Genomic DNA, 18,218 nt, shown 5'->3' on the forward strand with positions numbered 1-18,218 from the left:
ACTCTGTGAAGCATTTATTTGGGCTGCAATTTCTGAGGCTGGTAACTCTAATCAACATATCCTCTGCAGCAGAGGTAACTCTGGGTCTTCCTTTCCTGTGGCGATCCTCATGAGAGCCAGTTTCATCATAGCACTTGATGGTTTTTGAGACTGCACTTGAAGGAACTTTCAAAATTCTTGAAATTTTCCAGATTGACTGACATTAATGTCTTATTCTCTGTCAATTCTCTTTGCTTAGTTGAACTGTTCTTGCCATAATATGGACTTGGTCTATCACCAAATAGGGGCTATCTTCTGTATGCTAACCCTACCTTGTCACAACACAACTGATTGATGCAAACGCATTAAGGAGGAAAGAAATTCCACAAATGAACTTTTAACAAGGCACACCTGTTAATTGAAATGCATTCCAGATGACTACCTCATGAAGCTTTTTACAAAGAATAACAACAAAAAATATCTAGTTAACAGAAGAAAGGAAGACAAAATAAGGACAAAAGAAGGACAGAAGAAAAAGGAAAAGAAAGAGGACAACAAAGTGAAACAGTCAGCACTTCTATTGCAACTTCGTATTTCGTCGTCCTAACGTAGTCTACACTGCTATCTGCCCAGCAGCTAGCCAGCTAGCAAACGTCCACCGTCTACCGAATAGCAGCACTGTAGAAACTATTATACTCAACTGAACGACTTGATTAGTGTAGTGTTAGCTAGCTACATAGTTGTCTTTGCTGTCTTCGTATCCAAGATAATTGTGTAGTTTAGAGCGTGTAGTCTTAGAGTGATTATCTTAATTTACCGAGGTTAGCTAGCCAGCTATTTGTCGTCCTTAACGTAGGAGACACTGCTAGCTAGCCAACAGCTAGCCAACGTCTACTGAATAGAACTTCCGCACTCAACAACCCGGTCGCATTCCGCTTCGCTCCACAGGTAGTATCACATTTTCATTTCATTTCATTACAGCACAACGGTTTGATTTGTTTGATCGTAGCTAGCTACATAGCCGTCTGTGTATCAAAGATAATTGTGTAGTCTAGAGCGATTTTCTAGGTTAGCTAGCCAGCTATTGTCGTTCTTTTAACGCAACGTAACGTAATCAACACTGCTAGCTAGCCAGCTAGCCCCGAATAGCAGCACTCTAGAAACTATTACACTCAACGGAACGACTTGATTAGTGTAGTGTCAACAACGCAGCCACTGCCAGCTAGCCTACAAAGTCAACAACGCAGCCACTGCCAGCTAGCCTACTTCAGCAGTACTGTATCATTTTAATCATTTTAGTCAATAAGATTCTTGCTACGTAAGCTTAACTTTCTGAACATTCGAGACGTGTAGTCCACTTGTCATTCCAATCTCCTTGCATTAGCTGTAGCCTGTCAACTATGTGTCTGTCTATCCCTGTTATCTCCTCTCTGCACAGACCATACAAACGCTCCACACCGCGTGGCCGCGGCCACCTAATCTGGTGGTCCCAGCGCGCACGACCCACGTGGAGTTCCAGGTCTCCGGTAGCCTCTGGAACTGCCGATCTGCGGCCAACAAGGCAGAGTTCATCTCAGCCTATGCCTCCCTCCAGTCCCTCGACTTCTTGGCACTGACGGAAACATGGATCACCACAGATAACACTGCTACTCCTACTGCTCTCTCTTCGTCCGCCCACGTGTTCTCGCACACCCCGAGAGCTTCTGGTCAGCGGGGTGGTGGCACCGGGATCCTCATCTCTCCCAAGTGGTCATTCTCTTTCTCCCCTTACCCATCTGTCTATCGCCTCCTTTGAATTTCATGCTGTCACAGTTACCAGCCCTTTCAAGCTTAACATCCTTATCATTTATCGCCCTCCAGGTCCCCTCGGAGAGTTCATCAATGAGCTTGATGTCTTGATAAGCTCCTTTCCTGAGGACGGCTCACCTCTCACAGTTCTGGGCGACTTTAACCTCCCCACGTCTACCTTTGACTCATTCCTCTCTGCCTCCTTCTTTCCACTCCTTTCCTCTTTTGACCTCACCCTCTCACCTTCCCCCTACTCACAAGGCAGGCAATACGCTCGACCTCATCTTTACTAGATGCTGTTCTTCCACTAACCTCATTGCAACTCCCCTCCAAGTCTCCGACCACTACCTTGTATCCTTTTCCCTCTCGCTCTCATCCAACACTTCCCACACTGCCACTACTCGGATGGTATCGCGCCGTCCCAACCTTCGCTCTCTCTCCCCCGCTACCCTCTCCTCTTCCATCCTATCATCTCTTCCCTCTGCTCAAACCTTCTCCAACCTATCTCCTGATTCTGCCTCCTCAACCCTCCTCTCTTCCCTTTCTGCATCCTTTGACTCTCTATGTCCCCTATCTTCCAGGCCGGCTCGGTCCCCCTCCCGCTCCGTGGCTCGACGACTCATTGCGAGCTCACAGAACAGGGCTCCGGGCAGCCGAGCGGAAATGGAGGAAAACTCGCCTCCCTGCGGACCTGGCATCCTTTCGCTCCCTCCTCTCTACATTTTCCTCCTCTGTCTCTGCTGCTAAAGCCACTTTCTACCACTCTAAATTCCAAGCATCTGCCTCTAACCCTAGGAAGCTCTTTGCCACCTTCTCCTCCCTCCTGAATCCTCCTCCCCCTCCCCCCTCCTCCCTCTCTGCAGATGACTTCGTCAACCATTTTGAAAAGAAGGTCGACGACATCCGATCCTCGTTTGCTAAGTCAAACGACACCGCTGGTTCTGCTCACACTGCCCTACCCTGTGCTCTGACCTCTTTCTCCCCTCTCTCTCCAGATGAAATCTCGCGTCTTGTGACGGCCGGCCGCCCAACAACCTGCCCGCTCGACCCTATCCCCTCCTCTCTTCTCCAGACCATTTCCGGAGACCTTCTCCCTTACCTCACCTCGCTCATCAACTCATCCCTGACCGCTGGCTACGTCCCTTCCGTCTTCAAGAGAGCGAGAGTTGCACCCCTTCTGAAAAAACCTACACTCGATCCCTCCGATGTCAACAACTACAGACCAGTATCCCTTCTTTCTTTTCTCTCCAAAACTCTTGAACGTGCCGTCCTTGGCCAGCTCTCCCGCTATCTCTCTCAGAATGACCTTCTTGATCCAAATCAGTCAGGTTTCAAGACTAGTCATTCAACTGAGACTGCTCTTCTCTGTATCACGGAGGCGCTCCGCACTGCTAAAGCTAACTCTCTCTCCTCTGCTCTCATCCTTCTAGACCTATCGGCTGCCTTCGATACTGTGAACCATCAGATCCTCCCTCTCCACCCTCTCCGAGTTGGGCATCTCCGGCGCGGCCCACGCTTGGATTGCGTCCTATCTGACAGGTCGCTCCTACCAGGTGGCGTGGCGAGAATCTGTCTCCTCACCACGCGCTCTCACCACTGGTGTCCCCCAGGGCTCTGTTCTAGGCCCTCTCCTATTCTCGCTATACACCAAGTCACTTGGCTCTGTCATAACCTCACATGGTCTCTCCTATCATTGCTATGCAGACGACACACAATTAATCTTCTCCTTTCCCCCTTCTGATGACCAGGTGGCGAATCGCATCTCTGCATGTCTGGCAGACATATCAGTGTGGATGACGGATCACCACCTCAAGCTGAACCTCGGCAAGACGGAGCTGCTCTTCCTCCCGGGGAAGGACTGCCCGTTCCATGATCTCGCCATCACGGTTGACAACTCCATTGTGTCCTCCTCCCAGAGCGCTAAGAACCTTGGCGTGATCCTGGACAACACCCTGTCGTTCTCAACTAACATCAAGGCGGTGGCCCGTTCCTGTAGGTTCATGCTCTACAACATCCGCAGAGTACGACCCTGCCTCACACAGGAAGCGGCGCAGGTCCTAATCCAGGCACTTGTCATCTCCCGTCTGGATTACTGCAACTCGCTGTTGGCTGGGCTGGCTGCCTGTGCCATTAAACCCCTACAACTCATCCAGAACGCCGCAGCCCGTCTGGTGTTCAACCTTCCCAAGTTCTCTCACGTCACCCCGCTCCTCCGCTCTCTCCACTGGCTTCCAGTTGAAGCTCGCATCCGCTACAAGACCATGGTGCTTGCCTACGGAGCTGTGAGGGGAACGGCACCTCAGTACCTCCAGGCTCTGATCAGGCCCTACACCCAAACAATGGCACTGCGTTCATCCACCTCTGGCCTGCTCGCCTCCCTACCACTGAGGAAGTACAGTTCCCGCTCAGCCCAGTCAAAACTGTTCGCTGCTCTGGCTCCCCAATGGTGAAACACACTCCCTCACGACGCCAGGACAGCGGAGTCAATCACCACCTTCCGGAGACACCCGAAACCCCACCTCTTTAAGGAATACCTAGGATAGGATAAAGTAATCCTTCTCACCCCCCTTAAAAGATTTAGATGCACTATTGTAAAGTGGCTGTTCCACTGGATGTCATAAGGTGAATGCACCCATTTGTAAGTCGCTCTGGATAAGAGCGTCTGCTAAATGACTTAAATGTAAATGTAATGTAAGCTGGTTGAGAGAATTACGAGTGTACAAAGCTGTCATCAAGGCAAAGGAAGGCTACTTTGAAGAATCTCAAATATAAAATATATTTTGATTTGTTTAACACTTTTTTGGTTACTACATGATTCCATATGCGTTTTGACAGGTACTGTATATTTGTTTACATTTAGAATAGTACTTACAGTTAAAAAGTGGACACTAAAAAGTCTGCTGAAACATATTTTAGTAGCCTATTCCTCTCTGTTGGAGCTGTGGCATAAAATAAGTGTGTGTCTGTGTGTGCCGACATATATTATGGGTTGTAAATCATGAAGGGTCCGGCTGCAGAGCACGCAACTCTGCTGTCCACAGAACTGGATAATTATTCAATGATTTGCCTTTTTGCCTAATCTTCCTCTCTTATTAGGCCTAGGCTTCTTTCTATATGTTGAAGGTAGGTTATGTACATTGATAATAATAGGCTATTAAAGTAGGCCTATTTTATTTTTGTATTTTACCTTTATTTAACTAGGCAAGTCCGGTTACTAGTCCAATGCTCTAACCACTAGGCTACCCTGCCTACTCCACACACAATGCATTTCATAAGCTTTGCTCAGCTGTAAGTTTCCTTTTAACTTCTCATTAGAATTTTCACATCAAACTATTGTTTGCACAATTTCACTTCTTGTTGCCTGTAATATTTGCCATTCAAAATAAATGTTGTAGAAAATCACCTATAGATTCGGACTTTCACAATTGTTCCTATTTGAAAGCTGTAACTTTAGGACATTAAAACACTTTATTAGAACAGCCTACTTGGGAAATATATTTTATAACTTTAACTTGTCTTAATGCTTTTGACAGGCTATTTTAATTAGTAGGATTTGGCTTTTGGCCGTTTGGTTCACAACGGCAAGTAGGAGGGATGAATAACTTATTTTAGACTAAGGTTTGTTGAAACTACTAATTCTATTTGTCTATCTTGCTCTTCTTGTATGAGCTACCTCTCATTGTTACCTTAGGACCATCGTGTTAAGTTATTCAAAAACAACTTGAAACTGTCTGAGAAGTCTGTTAAATAAATGTATTGTTTGATCAGGAAGGAGTACAGAGGGAGGAGGCGGGAGAAAGCCAACACGCATAAAAACAGATGTCATATTCAAGTCAAATGGAGCGAAAATACAACAGTTGGATTTTAAAATAATTAGACACTGCATTGTCCCCTATAAAAAAATAATTTATAGGCTTCAGCTATATGCTCATTGAGAAAGAAAAAATATATGTTTCTGAAAGGAAATTATGCGCTGCTTTGGTGAAAATCTACATTGTTCTTTTGCATTCTGTAACTTCTTTGTAACATATTTATTGAAATAGGTTATGCAGGCTATAGCAAAGAAATAGCCCGCTTGGCATGGTCCTGCTGTGGGCTGCCCAGTCCGCTCTTTTCTGCGTGGAGCCAATCAAGTTGAAACAGGCTATACATTGTCTGTCACAGCACGATGTCAATCACCATCAGCGATAGCTGTCAATCGTCTTCGATATCCGATACTATCGTAATATCACCCAACCCTAAAAGCTCTTGCCTACAACTGAGACCCCTGATAAGATTACTTTATTTTTTACTTAGAATGACCTTGGAGGGCTGCTATCTAATCATTGTTAGCATTCAATCCCCTTTAAATATTGGTATTTGTGTTCACAGAGAAAGAGCATTCATTTTTCAATTAAGGTAGTCAACCAAACACAGGCAACCATCATGCAGACTGTAGATCCACCACACTAACACACAGGTTTTAAAAGTTAGATTTGGCGATGCATGAAGTAAACTGCAGAGTTGGACCAATTTCCACACCAACTAAAAGTATGATGCACGAGGCTAAACTTCTCAGCTATTTTGGTACCGCAGCTATAACATTGCAGCAGTTACTCTGTGAGTGAACTGTCTTGCGTCCCGCTTATCTGCAATATGTGTGGTTCACTCTTCTGCTCGTGGTAACTTCATATCGCCGATTCTCTGTTTAAAACACCACAAAAGCATTCCACAGTCAAAAGTGAGCCCATGCCAAAAAAAATCTACTGCCCAAACACAACAGCCACCATAAAATAAATAAGGGCAGTCTTGACACTGGCAAACACAGAACCACTGAGCACTAGGTCGTGTTCATTAGGCACCAAATGGTAGGGACTACATGGACTTGTCCGATAAGAAGAGCTAGTTTTCATTTTCTATTACACAATGCTTTGCTACGGTGTAACCTAATGAACATGATCCAGGTCCCTGTCCCTCGCTCCCATAGCTAAGCCCACCTGGACATCCCGGTACGACAGCAGTAGGTTCATGATGATGTCTGGGCTGAGCAGCTCCACCGTGTCAAGGCGCTTCTGGATGCGACCCAGCTCCAGACTCAAGTCCTGGCCACTGAAGCGCTCCCGAGCCGTGCGGATCTCGTGCCGGATGGACTCCCGGAAGTACTCACTAATAAGAGAGTTAGTTTTACCCTTATGCAAGGCAATTAACCCTTGAAAATGCTTGTGATCCAGGGGCATATATTGTATATAGCACAAATGACTGATAATAGCTCATGTCTAACTGAAAGACATTTGCAGTTGGGCAGTCTAGACATTTCCAAGCTTAACCATTATTATTAACCATGTACTTTATTTGCTGCTTACTGTCCTACCCAACCAAGCTATCGAACAAAGCAGATGGGTTGAGCAAAAAAATGAAGTGAAAGACACAACGTGGGAGTCATAAGGGAATATTTAGACATGCAGAGTGGGAGGCATGACAGGCTGACCTGGCATGAACGTGCACATTGTCCAGCAGTTGGATGAGCCTCTCTACTAGTGGGGTAAGGAGGGGTTCCAGTTGGAAACTTGGCTGCATCAGATCTTTGATGCCGTTTACGAGGGTCGCGTCGCAGGCAAACACCTTGCCCTGTGGCAACACTACATACGGGATGAACGTGTAGCTCCCACACTGGTCCTGAGGGAAGACACACATATGGGCATTAGCATACGAGCTCTCACTCACAAGCGTTACCTATATGCAACATACATAAACATTATGACCAGCACACAATTAGCAAACAGAAACATATACAATATTCCCCTTGGAACCACTGTATTAACGTGCGTTAAAATATTAGGAAATGTTTTTTTGCTTAATCCCATCCATGCAAAAGCTGTATAAATATAAATGAGGTGATGTTCCATTGTCACGTGCCTGCTTGAGGACTTATGACAATGGAGTACTCATCTTGCTACCTTATCCATTCCAGAGTGGTATCATGCTCCAACAGTGGTGCTGCTTTAAACACACGTATCTACTAAACACACACATCCGCTTGATAGGCCTAAGGAAATCCATTGCCCTATAAACCTATAAAATACTGCAATTCAACCTTTGTTCAACAATCCAGAGAAAACAACCTCAGGATCAATCTATATCAGGAAAATCAGGGCTATAAAAAGTCACAAATCCTTATTTTAAAAAAAAAGTACAGCAGTAGATATTGGCAATATTATGCAACTGGTGGTGAGATTGTTGTGGCAATGGAAGGGACATCTTTATGGCACTGTAGCCTACTTCTTCCAAAATGTCACACCCTAAAATCTGTTTTACAACCCAATTTTCCCCCAAAGTGAGCTGGCAAAAGGCTCACTTGGTCTTTTGGTCAATCATTTAATAATTGTAAACTCTCCCGATGCCCTGCGTGTACCTTGAGTGCTTGCAGGTCACTGTCCTGCTTGTAACAATACAGGATGATGTTATTGGTCATGCTGAAGCTCTCTCTTACGCCCAGGTGATAGAAGAGTGACTGCTGGCAGCAAGTGTCACTAATTTCCACCACTGCCACATCTGTCAAAAGAGAAGGGTCAAATTGGGTGTCGAAATTCGAAAACACCCGTGCAGCCCCAGTACACACTTAAAATACCTGTGTGTGCAGAACACACACCAACTTTTTGGCCAACAACAATTTAGAAGAATGAAGTAGTGTGGTGTGGCAAATGCCTTGCTGACAGTCGACATGACTATACTTGCCTGCATTGTAGAATATATCAAGAATGTCAGTCGTCCCAAGCGATATCCTCTCGAAAGGAATTGTTTTGAACACCGCGTGCGTGTCCGCGCAGGCTTCTTTCACCGACTTCAGTGACAGGTTCTCTTCTGTCTGTGGCAGGGATGCATCCTCAACGACAATGTATACAACAGCAACAGCCCTAGTCCGGCTCCGGGGTGAAATAATGTGCTTATTCGAGGTGCTGAGATCAATAGCCAAAGGGTCCTGCCATAAACTTCCAGCTGATACCCAAACAGGATCCTTTCTCTTGACCTCGTGCAGGCTCATGCGCCTGCGTTCGGTGGTATACATTTTCCCAAATATTCAAGGACGCATATTCCAGTGTGTCATAGACAGTCCAGCTCTGTTCCTGTAAATCCCCCAGGTGCGTCTCGTCTCCAGTGACATTCCGCGAACAGTTCCCTACACGCTTTCAACCCCTCCCATATCCCCCGCTGCGAACTCGCCCAACGTCCACACGCAAACTTCAAACACAGGACACGTTACAATATGGAAATAAACAAACGTCTTTCTCGTTGGTGTAGCAAGTGTTCATGTGCACCTGAACATCGCATCCACTTTGGTATTTTATTTGGATCCCCATTAGCTGTTGCAAAAGCAGCAGCTACTCTTCCTGGGATCCACACAAAACATAATACAGAACATTAATAGACAAGAACAGCTCAAGGACAGAACTATATAAAACCTTTTTAAAAGGTATATATATATGTAGCCTACATATCAATGCCTACACACAAACTATCTACCGGTAGGTCAAATTAACTGTTGGGTTTACAAAGGCTCCTCTATGACCTCTGCTGGCGTAGCCAGAAAATCGTTTGGTGGGCCTGCAGAAATGTTGCTATTGAGATACATTTTGTCGTTTTATTGCTAATCTCATGCTATTCTACACATTTTTGCTATGATGCTGATAGAAAATATTTATATTTTAAAGCTCATTTCCTATAATTCTACACATTTTGCAGAGGAAGAAAGAAGTGTGTTTATTTCCATATTGTAATGTGTCGTGTTTTTTTAGTTTGCGTGTCTCAGAGCTCCGTGCATAATGGGAACACTGGCCACTCCATAAGTGATACTTTTGCCACCTTTAGGCCTGTAGAACTATTGTTATTAAATCTATGTCCTGTTATACCCCAACCTGCTATAGCTGGTTTAGTAGGGTAGGACTGGTTAAGGCTTAAGTTTTCAATTTAGATTGAACTCTGTATTTTGAGAGTCTGTTCATTTTGTAAATGTGTAGATTATGTAAATATTCATTCATTGGATTTCATCATTCACTGGGAACCACCTTTCACTGTGAAAAAAAACGGGACAACATGTTGCACTTGATCCTGCTTCTTACTGCCTATAAGGCTGCTTCAACATTGAGTCTCTAAGACAGCATCAGAGAAAATTCGGCATTTTTCAAGCTCATTTCCTGCAATTCTACACATTTTGGAATGGGGCAGAGACTTTTTGTTGTTGCAGCTTTAAAGCTAATATCCTGCAATTCTACACATTTTGGAATGGGGCAGAGACTTTTTGTTGTTGCAGCTTTAAAGCTAATATCCTGCAATTCTACACATTTTGCCATGAGGCAGAAAACCAGAACTGTGTTATGTCCAAAAACATTTCAAGGGGAATACAAGAAGTATTGAGGGAGTACTATGGGAGCCTCCAAGGCCCATGTTGCCCAGGGTTAAGAACATACATTGTAGAAAAGGCGCTAGGCTTTATGTTATATTTGTTCTTAATATCGACATTAATAGTAGAATCATAGCGTTTCGCAATATTCTTTCCCCAAAAATGTATCAGGTCCACACAAAATTGCATTCATGGGTAGAGCTTTCTTATTGGTCAACAAAAGACGACCATGTCGTGGTCAAATTGACTGAGTTTCCTTTCGCTTCAGTACAGGTTAGCTGACGTCACAAAAACGGTGCGCAAGCTTAAAGGGCAGCAGGCGGTGTGTTATGGTTCTGGATGGCCAGATAGCTAGCAACAATGACAAGAAACTGACATGTGGTGGCTCGTTTCAACTCAGTTGATCTTGTTCTTAATACCATGTCTTATTTGAAAGGTGTTTTGACTGATGTCACATCTATGATATGTCCCCCAAAAAATGCTATCTAACCAACAACCTAAAGACGTATTTGAGAAAGAAACAAGTGCTCATTGTGCAACTTTGTTTTCAATAAACATTGGAGATGGACTATGTTGACAAATGCCGTCAAAAATCTATGCCAACCCCGTGTTTTGCCCCATAGTTGCGCACTTGTTGGTTTTGTTGCTAAACAATCAATCCCTTCTATATCCCCAAAGTAGGATTCCACAGCCACAAAGTCAAAATTAGCTACAAAAAAAATAAAATAGGTTAGGGTTTTAATTTAAGGTTAGCATTGCGGTTGTTAGGGTTAAATTAAGAGAACTTGTAGAAAAGGGTGGAGATTATGACTTTGTGGTTATAGAAACGAGTGACGACCAATTGACTGGGGCCAGCAAATATTGTCAAATTGACTGAGGCCAGCAAATCTCGTCGTGAAATTGACTGGGGCTGTACGATTTCTACATGTTTGACATTTGCTAGTTAAAAAATATATATTACATTGTATTGCATTACACCCCTTAAAAGTATTGATAGATATCAGTCTTTGGACAAAATATGTTCAATATGTTGTGGTTAGCAATATTCATGTAATTTTTCATCTGGCAGTACCTCTGTGGCCCACACTTTGAGAACCACCAGGGATATTCAACTCTTAAACCTACGAGTCCGGAGACCGCTGGCTTTCTGTTCTACCTGATAATTAAATTGCACACATTTGGTGTCCCAGGTCTTAATCAGTACCTTAAAAAAAATGCTGTGTAACTGGCTTTGAGGTCCAGAGTTAAGGTTGAGGGGTCTACGTGATACTATTACTGATGATATGACAGAACGTTACACAAAGCAGAGCAGCATAGGACTGCATGTGAGGCTAATAAACCTGAAATAACCGTGGTTATCAGAACTTTGGGTACAGTAGTGTGTAGAGCTTGCGAAACTTACCTCTGGTTTATAACTTGATGTGGCTTACCGTGTGGTTATGATGGTTTACTTGAACATACAACCATCAAAGTTATGGCGAACAAATACCAACAAAACTAAGAGTCTTTCACAACCTTTATGTACAATACAAAACATCTAAAATTGAACTACAATGGGGTTCAAAAAAGTAAAAAACAAAATTGTCTTTGTAGTGGGAATAGTCATGCTGTACGATCTTTCTCCAGAAACCTCCATAGCCTACAGTCAATTCGGTAGTAAAGAATGGGTAAACGAGAATACACTGCGACACACACATTTTTTCCTACGTCACAAGCAGCACACATTTAAAGCAGATACATACACGCGTATGCTTTCTTCACTCCTTGTTGCAACCCTCAAACCCAAATACAGTACACTATATGATGAATCCAGCGTTCACATTCAATACATCCAGTGTATTTACAGTTAAGGTCTGGACATAGGCTAGCCTTCAGCAATATACTCATTTGTATTCAATGTTCTATTCCAAAAATATAATAACAAAATCATTTTTTGTAACTTAACTTCTTTCTGGCATTGAGCACTTGTGTTGAACGTAAGCAGTCAGATATATGGGGGGGGGGGAAATCAACCACACTACTGATCTTAAGCTAATGTCCTGAGAATAGAGTACTGAGACCTGTTAGTGCAGGTTAAAGCAGGTTTTTATGACCGCCATAGAGACCACAGAATTCTCCTACCCCTCTTTTTTGTTCCGTTAACCCTGAAAGCTGCTTAACCCAACACACCATCTATGCAGTTCATTGTCCCATCCGTGTTAAGGAGATGGCCAACAGGTGGTAGGTATCAGTGAACATTATTTTCCAACAATACACTTGACTGGATAATCCGTGGCCCTGTCAGAATAGTTGAAAGAGCGCACATTTCCTTCCTTGTTTCCCTGAGGTAAGCACATATTTACTAAGCAAAATCCTACTATTTTCAACAATCCAACCAATTAAGCTCTGTAATTACTTCAAAAAGGAAAGTAGGACGGAAGCGCGCATGTAGCAACTATTTCGAAAAGGCTCAGAGGTCTTGCATTCACGCGTCCAGGCCCTCGTCATCTTCCTCCGCTCTGGCGTCCACCTCGGCTGTGTCGGAGAACTCATGTAGCAGGACGTACTCTCGGCTACTGAAGCCAAACTTGAGCACGTCCTTCTCCTTGAGCTCGTAGTACCGCTGCGCCTCGATGCGCTGGTTGTTCAGGTAAGTGCCATTGCCCGAACCTAGGTCAATGATGTAGGGCTTCACCCGCCGCCCACCAGTTCCATCCGAACGCGTGAACTCCACCAGCCTGGAAATCAGCAGAAGCAGAAAGAACTACATTACCCAGAGGTTGAAAGTGTTTCCCGACCTAGAGATTGAAATCACAAACTCAACAGAACTACATTAACCAGATGTCATAAGTGTCAGACCTCAACAAAATGTAGGGAAATTATGTAAGTGGGAAAATAGCATAATTTCAAAACAGAGACCATTTTCAAAGGATTAGTAGACTAGTGTCATCCCGAGGGCCTGATTTGAACAAACAAGTGATTGTCAGATCTCACCTATACTGGAACACAGCGTGCTGTTTGGAGCAGGATGGGTGGTCGATGGGAATATCAGCAATCTTCCTCTGCCGCCCCATCAGGTATGCACTCTGCCTGTGGACGTACATGACCGGGAGCTGCTCATCGTTCTTGAAGGGGTACAGTCGCCACCTGCGCTTGGGGATGCGAGCCTCGGGGGGCTCGTTGTACTTGATCACTTCCCCCCTGAACGTGTTGGTATCTTCTGTGAGCGCACCGGACAGTTCAAAGTTGGGCTTCTCTTTATCGACTGGGGGGCTGTCTTTGCCCTCGCCACCCTCTTGGGTACCTTGTCCGAAAGCTTGTCCCCCGTCATCGTTCTCCTCAAACCGGTGCCGGTTGTCCCGTCGTTGATTGTCGTGCTGCTGTCTCTCTGCCTGCTGCTCCTGGAAGGAGCGGGATTCTCGCTCTCTGGGCCTGTCTCCACCTCCACCCAGCTCTCTCTCTCCTCGTTTTCTCTCCTTGGGTCTGTCAGACTCTCTGGGTCCGTCAGACTGCTCCCACCTACTTCGCCGCACAGGTGGCTCCGAGGGCTCTGGCTTGTCGTTGCGGTCGCGCCTTCTATGGTCATCGGCACCTCGGTGGTCACCCTGCTCCTGTTGGGGAGACAGTGAGACAGGAATATTAGCCTAATTCCAGAGTCAAGCACCGGGACAAAATGAGTTGGTAAAGTGTTTTTATTTAAAGAACATATTTGCTGCATTGAAAGTTTTACATTAATGCATTTCCCCAATTGCTACATTTACTCATAAGTAGTGACAGAATCACCCGCTTTATTTTCACATCGGCACCGCGGGGAGGGCTTCGGCTCCTGCCGGTGTTTTGGGGCGATCTGTCTCGTCTTCCCAACGCCCTTCTACCTGGCGAATGACCTTTTGCCCTGGGTGGCGATCTAGTCAATCAAATCAACAAGGAAAGGCTTTAAAACCAATAGTTAATTTAACACCAAGGCTAGCTAGCTACAACGGACAGCTCCTATTGTATTCTTCTCTGAGCGACATCTGACAAATAATTCGGAATACGGGGTTCGACATATTGGATGGCCATTGGTCTAGGGAGTCAATCATTCGTGTCAGTGGCCTGCTTGAGCCAGAGAAAAGTAAATATTGTAATAATACAATTTTCAATCTGAGATATAGATTTGATGAAAAACAGAAATTCCCAAAACTGTTACTTCTTTACGCACATTATTTATAACACGCACCGCACACATAGCCGTTGAGAAAAATATAATCTGTCGGGCAGCAAGAGGATGCATCTCTCAACTGGTTGTTGCATAGAGCAGCTCACAGAAGACATTTCAACTTATGCTAACTACCAGTACAAGCTAAGGCAACAATGGGTATGCAACCGGGTATTTAAAATGTCTGGTCCGAAGTCATGGTTAAATCTTTGATGCGCAATTCAGTCATCAGGCTCTGTTTGAATGAACATTTCTAAATGCTTTCCTAAAAAACCTTCCCAATTTGTTTTGCAAACTCTGGCATCACAATTAGGCTACATGGTACAGTATAGAAACACCATTAGCCAAACTGTCTCTTGCTCGGTGCGCAATTGAATTGAAAGCAATACCCTCCTCAAACATCACATTTTTTCCTGACCTCAAACGTGGTCTCCTGATGTGGTTTAAGCAGTTTGGGACTTAGAACATCACATTTGTATCGTTTTCTATATATAAAAATCACTCTTTTTATATATCGAAAACGATACAAATGTACAAATGTTTTGAGGGTGAAACCCAGACAAAAATAGGAAAACCCAGAAACTGGGAAAATGGACTTCAGCAAAATATAACTGATTTTATAGGGTCTTTATAGAGTACTGCTGACTGTTAAAAATCACAAATAACACCCTTTGATATTACGTTAAGCTTTTATAAACAATCAATGTAAATATTATAATGTCAAGTTACGATGCAATTATTAGTGTGTGGAGGGTAAGTTATTATAGGCTACTTGCACAGCCTGCAAAATATGTATACCATCAACTGATATTTAAATTATGCATGCATTATATTTTTCCTGAGAGATCTTGGCCCGGGACAGTGTATAATTTCTTCCATTTGGGCCAGTGGCTTTCAGTTGGCACTGGGCCGGTGTGTCACCGGCAAATTGACCATTTATAGCTAGTCTGATTAATCCAGCTGTAATATACAATTGGTATATACAGCCTTACACTAATGACTGCAAAATCATGTAAATGTTCCTTAAAACGAACCATATACCTACCGGCTCTCTAAAAAGTTGGGTAAACAACACTTTCCTGTGGATATTTTCTCAAATTTGGAGAAGATGAAGGACAAACCACTCAGACAACCAGTAATGTTTAAATGTAATTTTATTCAACATTCTGGAGGCATCAGTTTTGGGCTGCGTCCCAATTATCGGTGTATTACTGTCTGATTAATCAGACTTAACACATACAAGGCCCTCCCTCGTCCTCCGTTGGGCAAATCCGACCATGACTCCCTTCTCCTGCTTCCAAACCAAAGCTCAAAACAGGAAGTACCAGTGATGTGCTCAATGTGGAGGTGGTCGAAAGCAGACGCGAGGCTACAAGACTGTTTTGCTAGTACAGACACTCGTGATATGTGGCAGGGCCTGCAGATGATACGGGATTAAAGGGAAACCCAGAGTTGCCCAGCGATGTAGAACTCCTAAACAAGCTAAATGCCTTTCATGCTCGCTTCAAGGAATAGAACACTGTGCCTTGCTTGAAAGCCCATTTTTCCAGATGACTGACATTCAATTTGCATACCGCCCCAACAGATCATGCAATTTCAATTGCACTTCACAATGCCCTCTCCCACCTGGAGTGTGCAAGAATGCTTTTCAATGCAAGAATGCTTTTCAGACTACATCTCAGCGTTCAACACCATAGTCCCCTCCAAGATCATCACCAAGCTAGGGGACCCAGTGACTGAACCCCCCAACTCTGCAACTGGATCCTGGGTAGGCAACAACAACTGCCACGCTGACCATCAACACAGGTGCCACTCAGGGGTGTTCGCGTAGTCCCCTCATGTACTCCCTGTTCACCTACGCAGCTGCACGACTGCAACACCATCAAGTTTGCTGACAACACGACACTCGTAGGCCTGATCACCGACGAGTAAGCCTACAGGGAGGTCGATAGAGCCTTAGAGTGTGGTGCCAGAAAAACAACCTCAACTCCAGTAAGACCAAGGAGCTGATTGTGGACTATAAGAGAAAGAGGGGAGAGCATGCCCCCTGTGGTTCCTTAGCATCCACACCACTAAGGACTTTACATGGTCCACATGCACACCTGCAGTCGTGAAGAGGGCACAGCAGCATCTCTTCCTCAATAGCCAGTTAATGGTACCAGAACTATCTGCACACTCACTACTACACTGACAATTCCACACAGACAATACAAACTGCACACACTTTTACACTCATCATTTGCTGCTGCTCCTCTTTATTTTACTCATCATCTATCCTGATGCCTAGCGACTTCACCGTCTTCATGTGCATATCTACCTCAAATAACTCCTACCTATGCACATTGACCTGGTACTTGCTGTTTATACTGTCAAATCAAATACAATGCTATGTCACATGTGCCGAATAATAGACCTTACCGTGAAATGCTTAATTACAAGCCCTTAACCAACAATGAAGTTAAGAAAATATTTCCTAAATAAACTAAATATATAAAAAATATATTTTTATTAACCAAATCAAACGAAGCTTTATACAGGGGGTACTGGTATCGAGTCAATGTGCAGAGGTACACGTTACGGTAGCGCCATTCTTGTGTATTTTATTCCTCGTTACTATTTTATTTTTTAAACTCTGCATAATTGGGAAGGGCTCGTAAGCAAGCATTTCATGGTAAAGCCTCCAGTGTGTGACAATTATATTTTAATTCTAGCTAGCTATCACTGTTTCCAGTCAACTAACATTAAATGAGCTTGCTAATTGAGGGAAAACTGGCGGCATTCAGTCATTTACTTTGCCCACTACCACCTCATAAGAACTAGGTACAATCATCACACCGTGTTAACGTTTAGAAACGTCAATAAATCATCACTTCCATAAGTCTTTCAAGACACAGGGAACTTATCAGCAAGAAATAAAATAAAAAAAAACACTCAAACAGTTTTGCAGATCCATTCAGCTATGGTGGCCTCCACCAGATGAGACTATGCTTACACAGGTGTTGGGCTGGAGCATGCTAGCTAGATAGCCAATTAGCACAGGTGGTCGGTCGCCTCGTCTTCAGAAACAAGCGCTTTAACGTGGAAACATGTCAGTGTGGGAACACTGCGTGTATCAATTTAGCCTTTTGTTTTTTGAAAAGTATTATTTATATGAAAAATATGCTTCCAAAGACTTACAGCCAGCGACGCGTGTTAATGTTCAGATTACAGAAGACGCCGTTGTTCAATGACTTGTGTAATGTAATGGAACAAGAGTCGTGACCAAGGGCTAATTGAGGGTTAACGTTACACGACTAAAGCATAACAATAAAGCCTACTAGTAAGCTGACTAAATCGTTAGCTTAGTGGCTAGCTAGTTGCTATTATTGAAATTGTGTAACATCATAGCCTTGCAACCCTACGGTGTAATTTGTGTTCGCTAACTACAATACTATACACCCATGAAATCAGGCTACCTGCTCGTTCGTCTCCTCTGCGGCGGTGGGCTTGGGCTGCCGTTGGACCCCGAACTCGAGCGGCGTGATCTCTGGGGCCTAGCAGGGCTGTATTTCTCTTGTTTGACTTTCGGTTTTGAGTCCCGCACCGGGGATTCCACTCTTTTATGCCGTCTCTCTTTATCCATTATGAAACTTAACCAATAGTTGTAAATCGACTAAATAAAGGTCATCGCGAATACATATGTATACAAAATGAACAACAAACTCCACTGCAAACGCTGAGAAAGTTCTCTGTTGTGCGCAAGGAAACGCTTTTCCGCTTCCGGCAGAACGCTTTAAATATTTTTCACCGTGACTATGGACTAGTTCACTTTAGTTCCGTTGTAATATTGCAGACATATTCTAGCATCTTTTCAATAAGGTCATACACCTACACAATGTTATACTTAAATGTATGTAC

The 18,218-nt window shown here is 44.0% G+C and overlaps 2 protein-coding genes across 10 annotated transcripts in view; both read right to left on the reverse strand.

Annotated features, from left to right (window-relative positions):
• Nucleotides 1-9,061, reverse strand: part of LOC118367356 (mitogen-activated protein kinase kinase kinase 5-like) — a 45,809-nt gene extending 36,748 nt beyond the window's left edge. For all 9 annotated transcript variants that reach the window (XM_052494148.1, XM_052494149.1, XM_052494147.1 and 6 more), the window contains exons 1-4: nucleotides 8,482-9,061; nucleotides 8,159-8,298; nucleotides 7,235-7,422; nucleotides 6,744-6,912 (exon numbers count right to left, since the gene is read on the reverse strand). In XM_052494148.1, the coding sequence (XP_052350108.1) occupies nucleotides 6,744-6,912; nucleotides 7,235-7,422; nucleotides 8,159-8,298; nucleotides 8,482-8,812 (828 nt within the window). In that variant the 5' untranslated portion in view covers nucleotides 8,813-9,061. The remainder of the gene's footprint in view (nucleotides 1-6,743; nucleotides 6,913-7,234; nucleotides 7,423-8,158; nucleotides 8,299-8,481) is intronic.
• A 2,581-nt stretch (nucleotides 9,062-11,642) lies between these two features.
• Nucleotides 11,643-18,082, reverse strand: LOC118367358 (smad nuclear-interacting protein 1-like). The gene is made up of 4 exons (XM_035750741.2): nucleotides 17,777-18,082; nucleotides 13,907-14,030; nucleotides 13,118-13,734; nucleotides 11,643-12,861 (listed from the first exon to the last, which is right to left on the reverse strand). The coding sequence occupies exons 1-4, from the start codon at nucleotides 17,941-17,943 to the stop codon at nucleotides 12,609-12,611; spliced, it is 1,161 nt and encodes a 386-aa protein (XP_035606634.1). The 5' UTR covers nucleotides 17,944-18,082; the 3' UTR covers nucleotides 11,643-12,608.
• Nucleotides 18,083-18,218: the final 136 nt, after the last annotated feature.

The sequence above is a fragment of the Oncorhynchus keta genome, chromosome 34 (assembly GCF_023373465.1).
Source record: "Oncorhynchus keta strain PuntledgeMale-10-30-2019 chromosome 34, Oket_V2, whole genome shotgun sequence".
Lineage (NCBI taxonomy): Eukaryota > Metazoa > Chordata > Actinopteri > Salmoniformes > Salmonidae > Oncorhynchus > Oncorhynchus keta.

Coding starts and splice junctions, on each gene's coding strand:
- LOC118367358 (XM_035750741.2), bottom strand. CDS start 17,943: ATGGATAAAGAGAGACGGCATAAAAGAGTGGAATCCCCGGTGCGGGAC. Junction 14,031..17,776: donor CAGAGGAGACGAACGAGCAG/GTAGCCTGATTT, acceptor TTGATTGACTAG/ATCGCCACCCAGGGCAAAAG. Junction 13,735..13,906: donor CCGATGTGAAAATAAAGCGG/GTGATTCTGTCA, acceptor TCTCCCCAACAG/GAGCAGGGTGACCACCGAGG.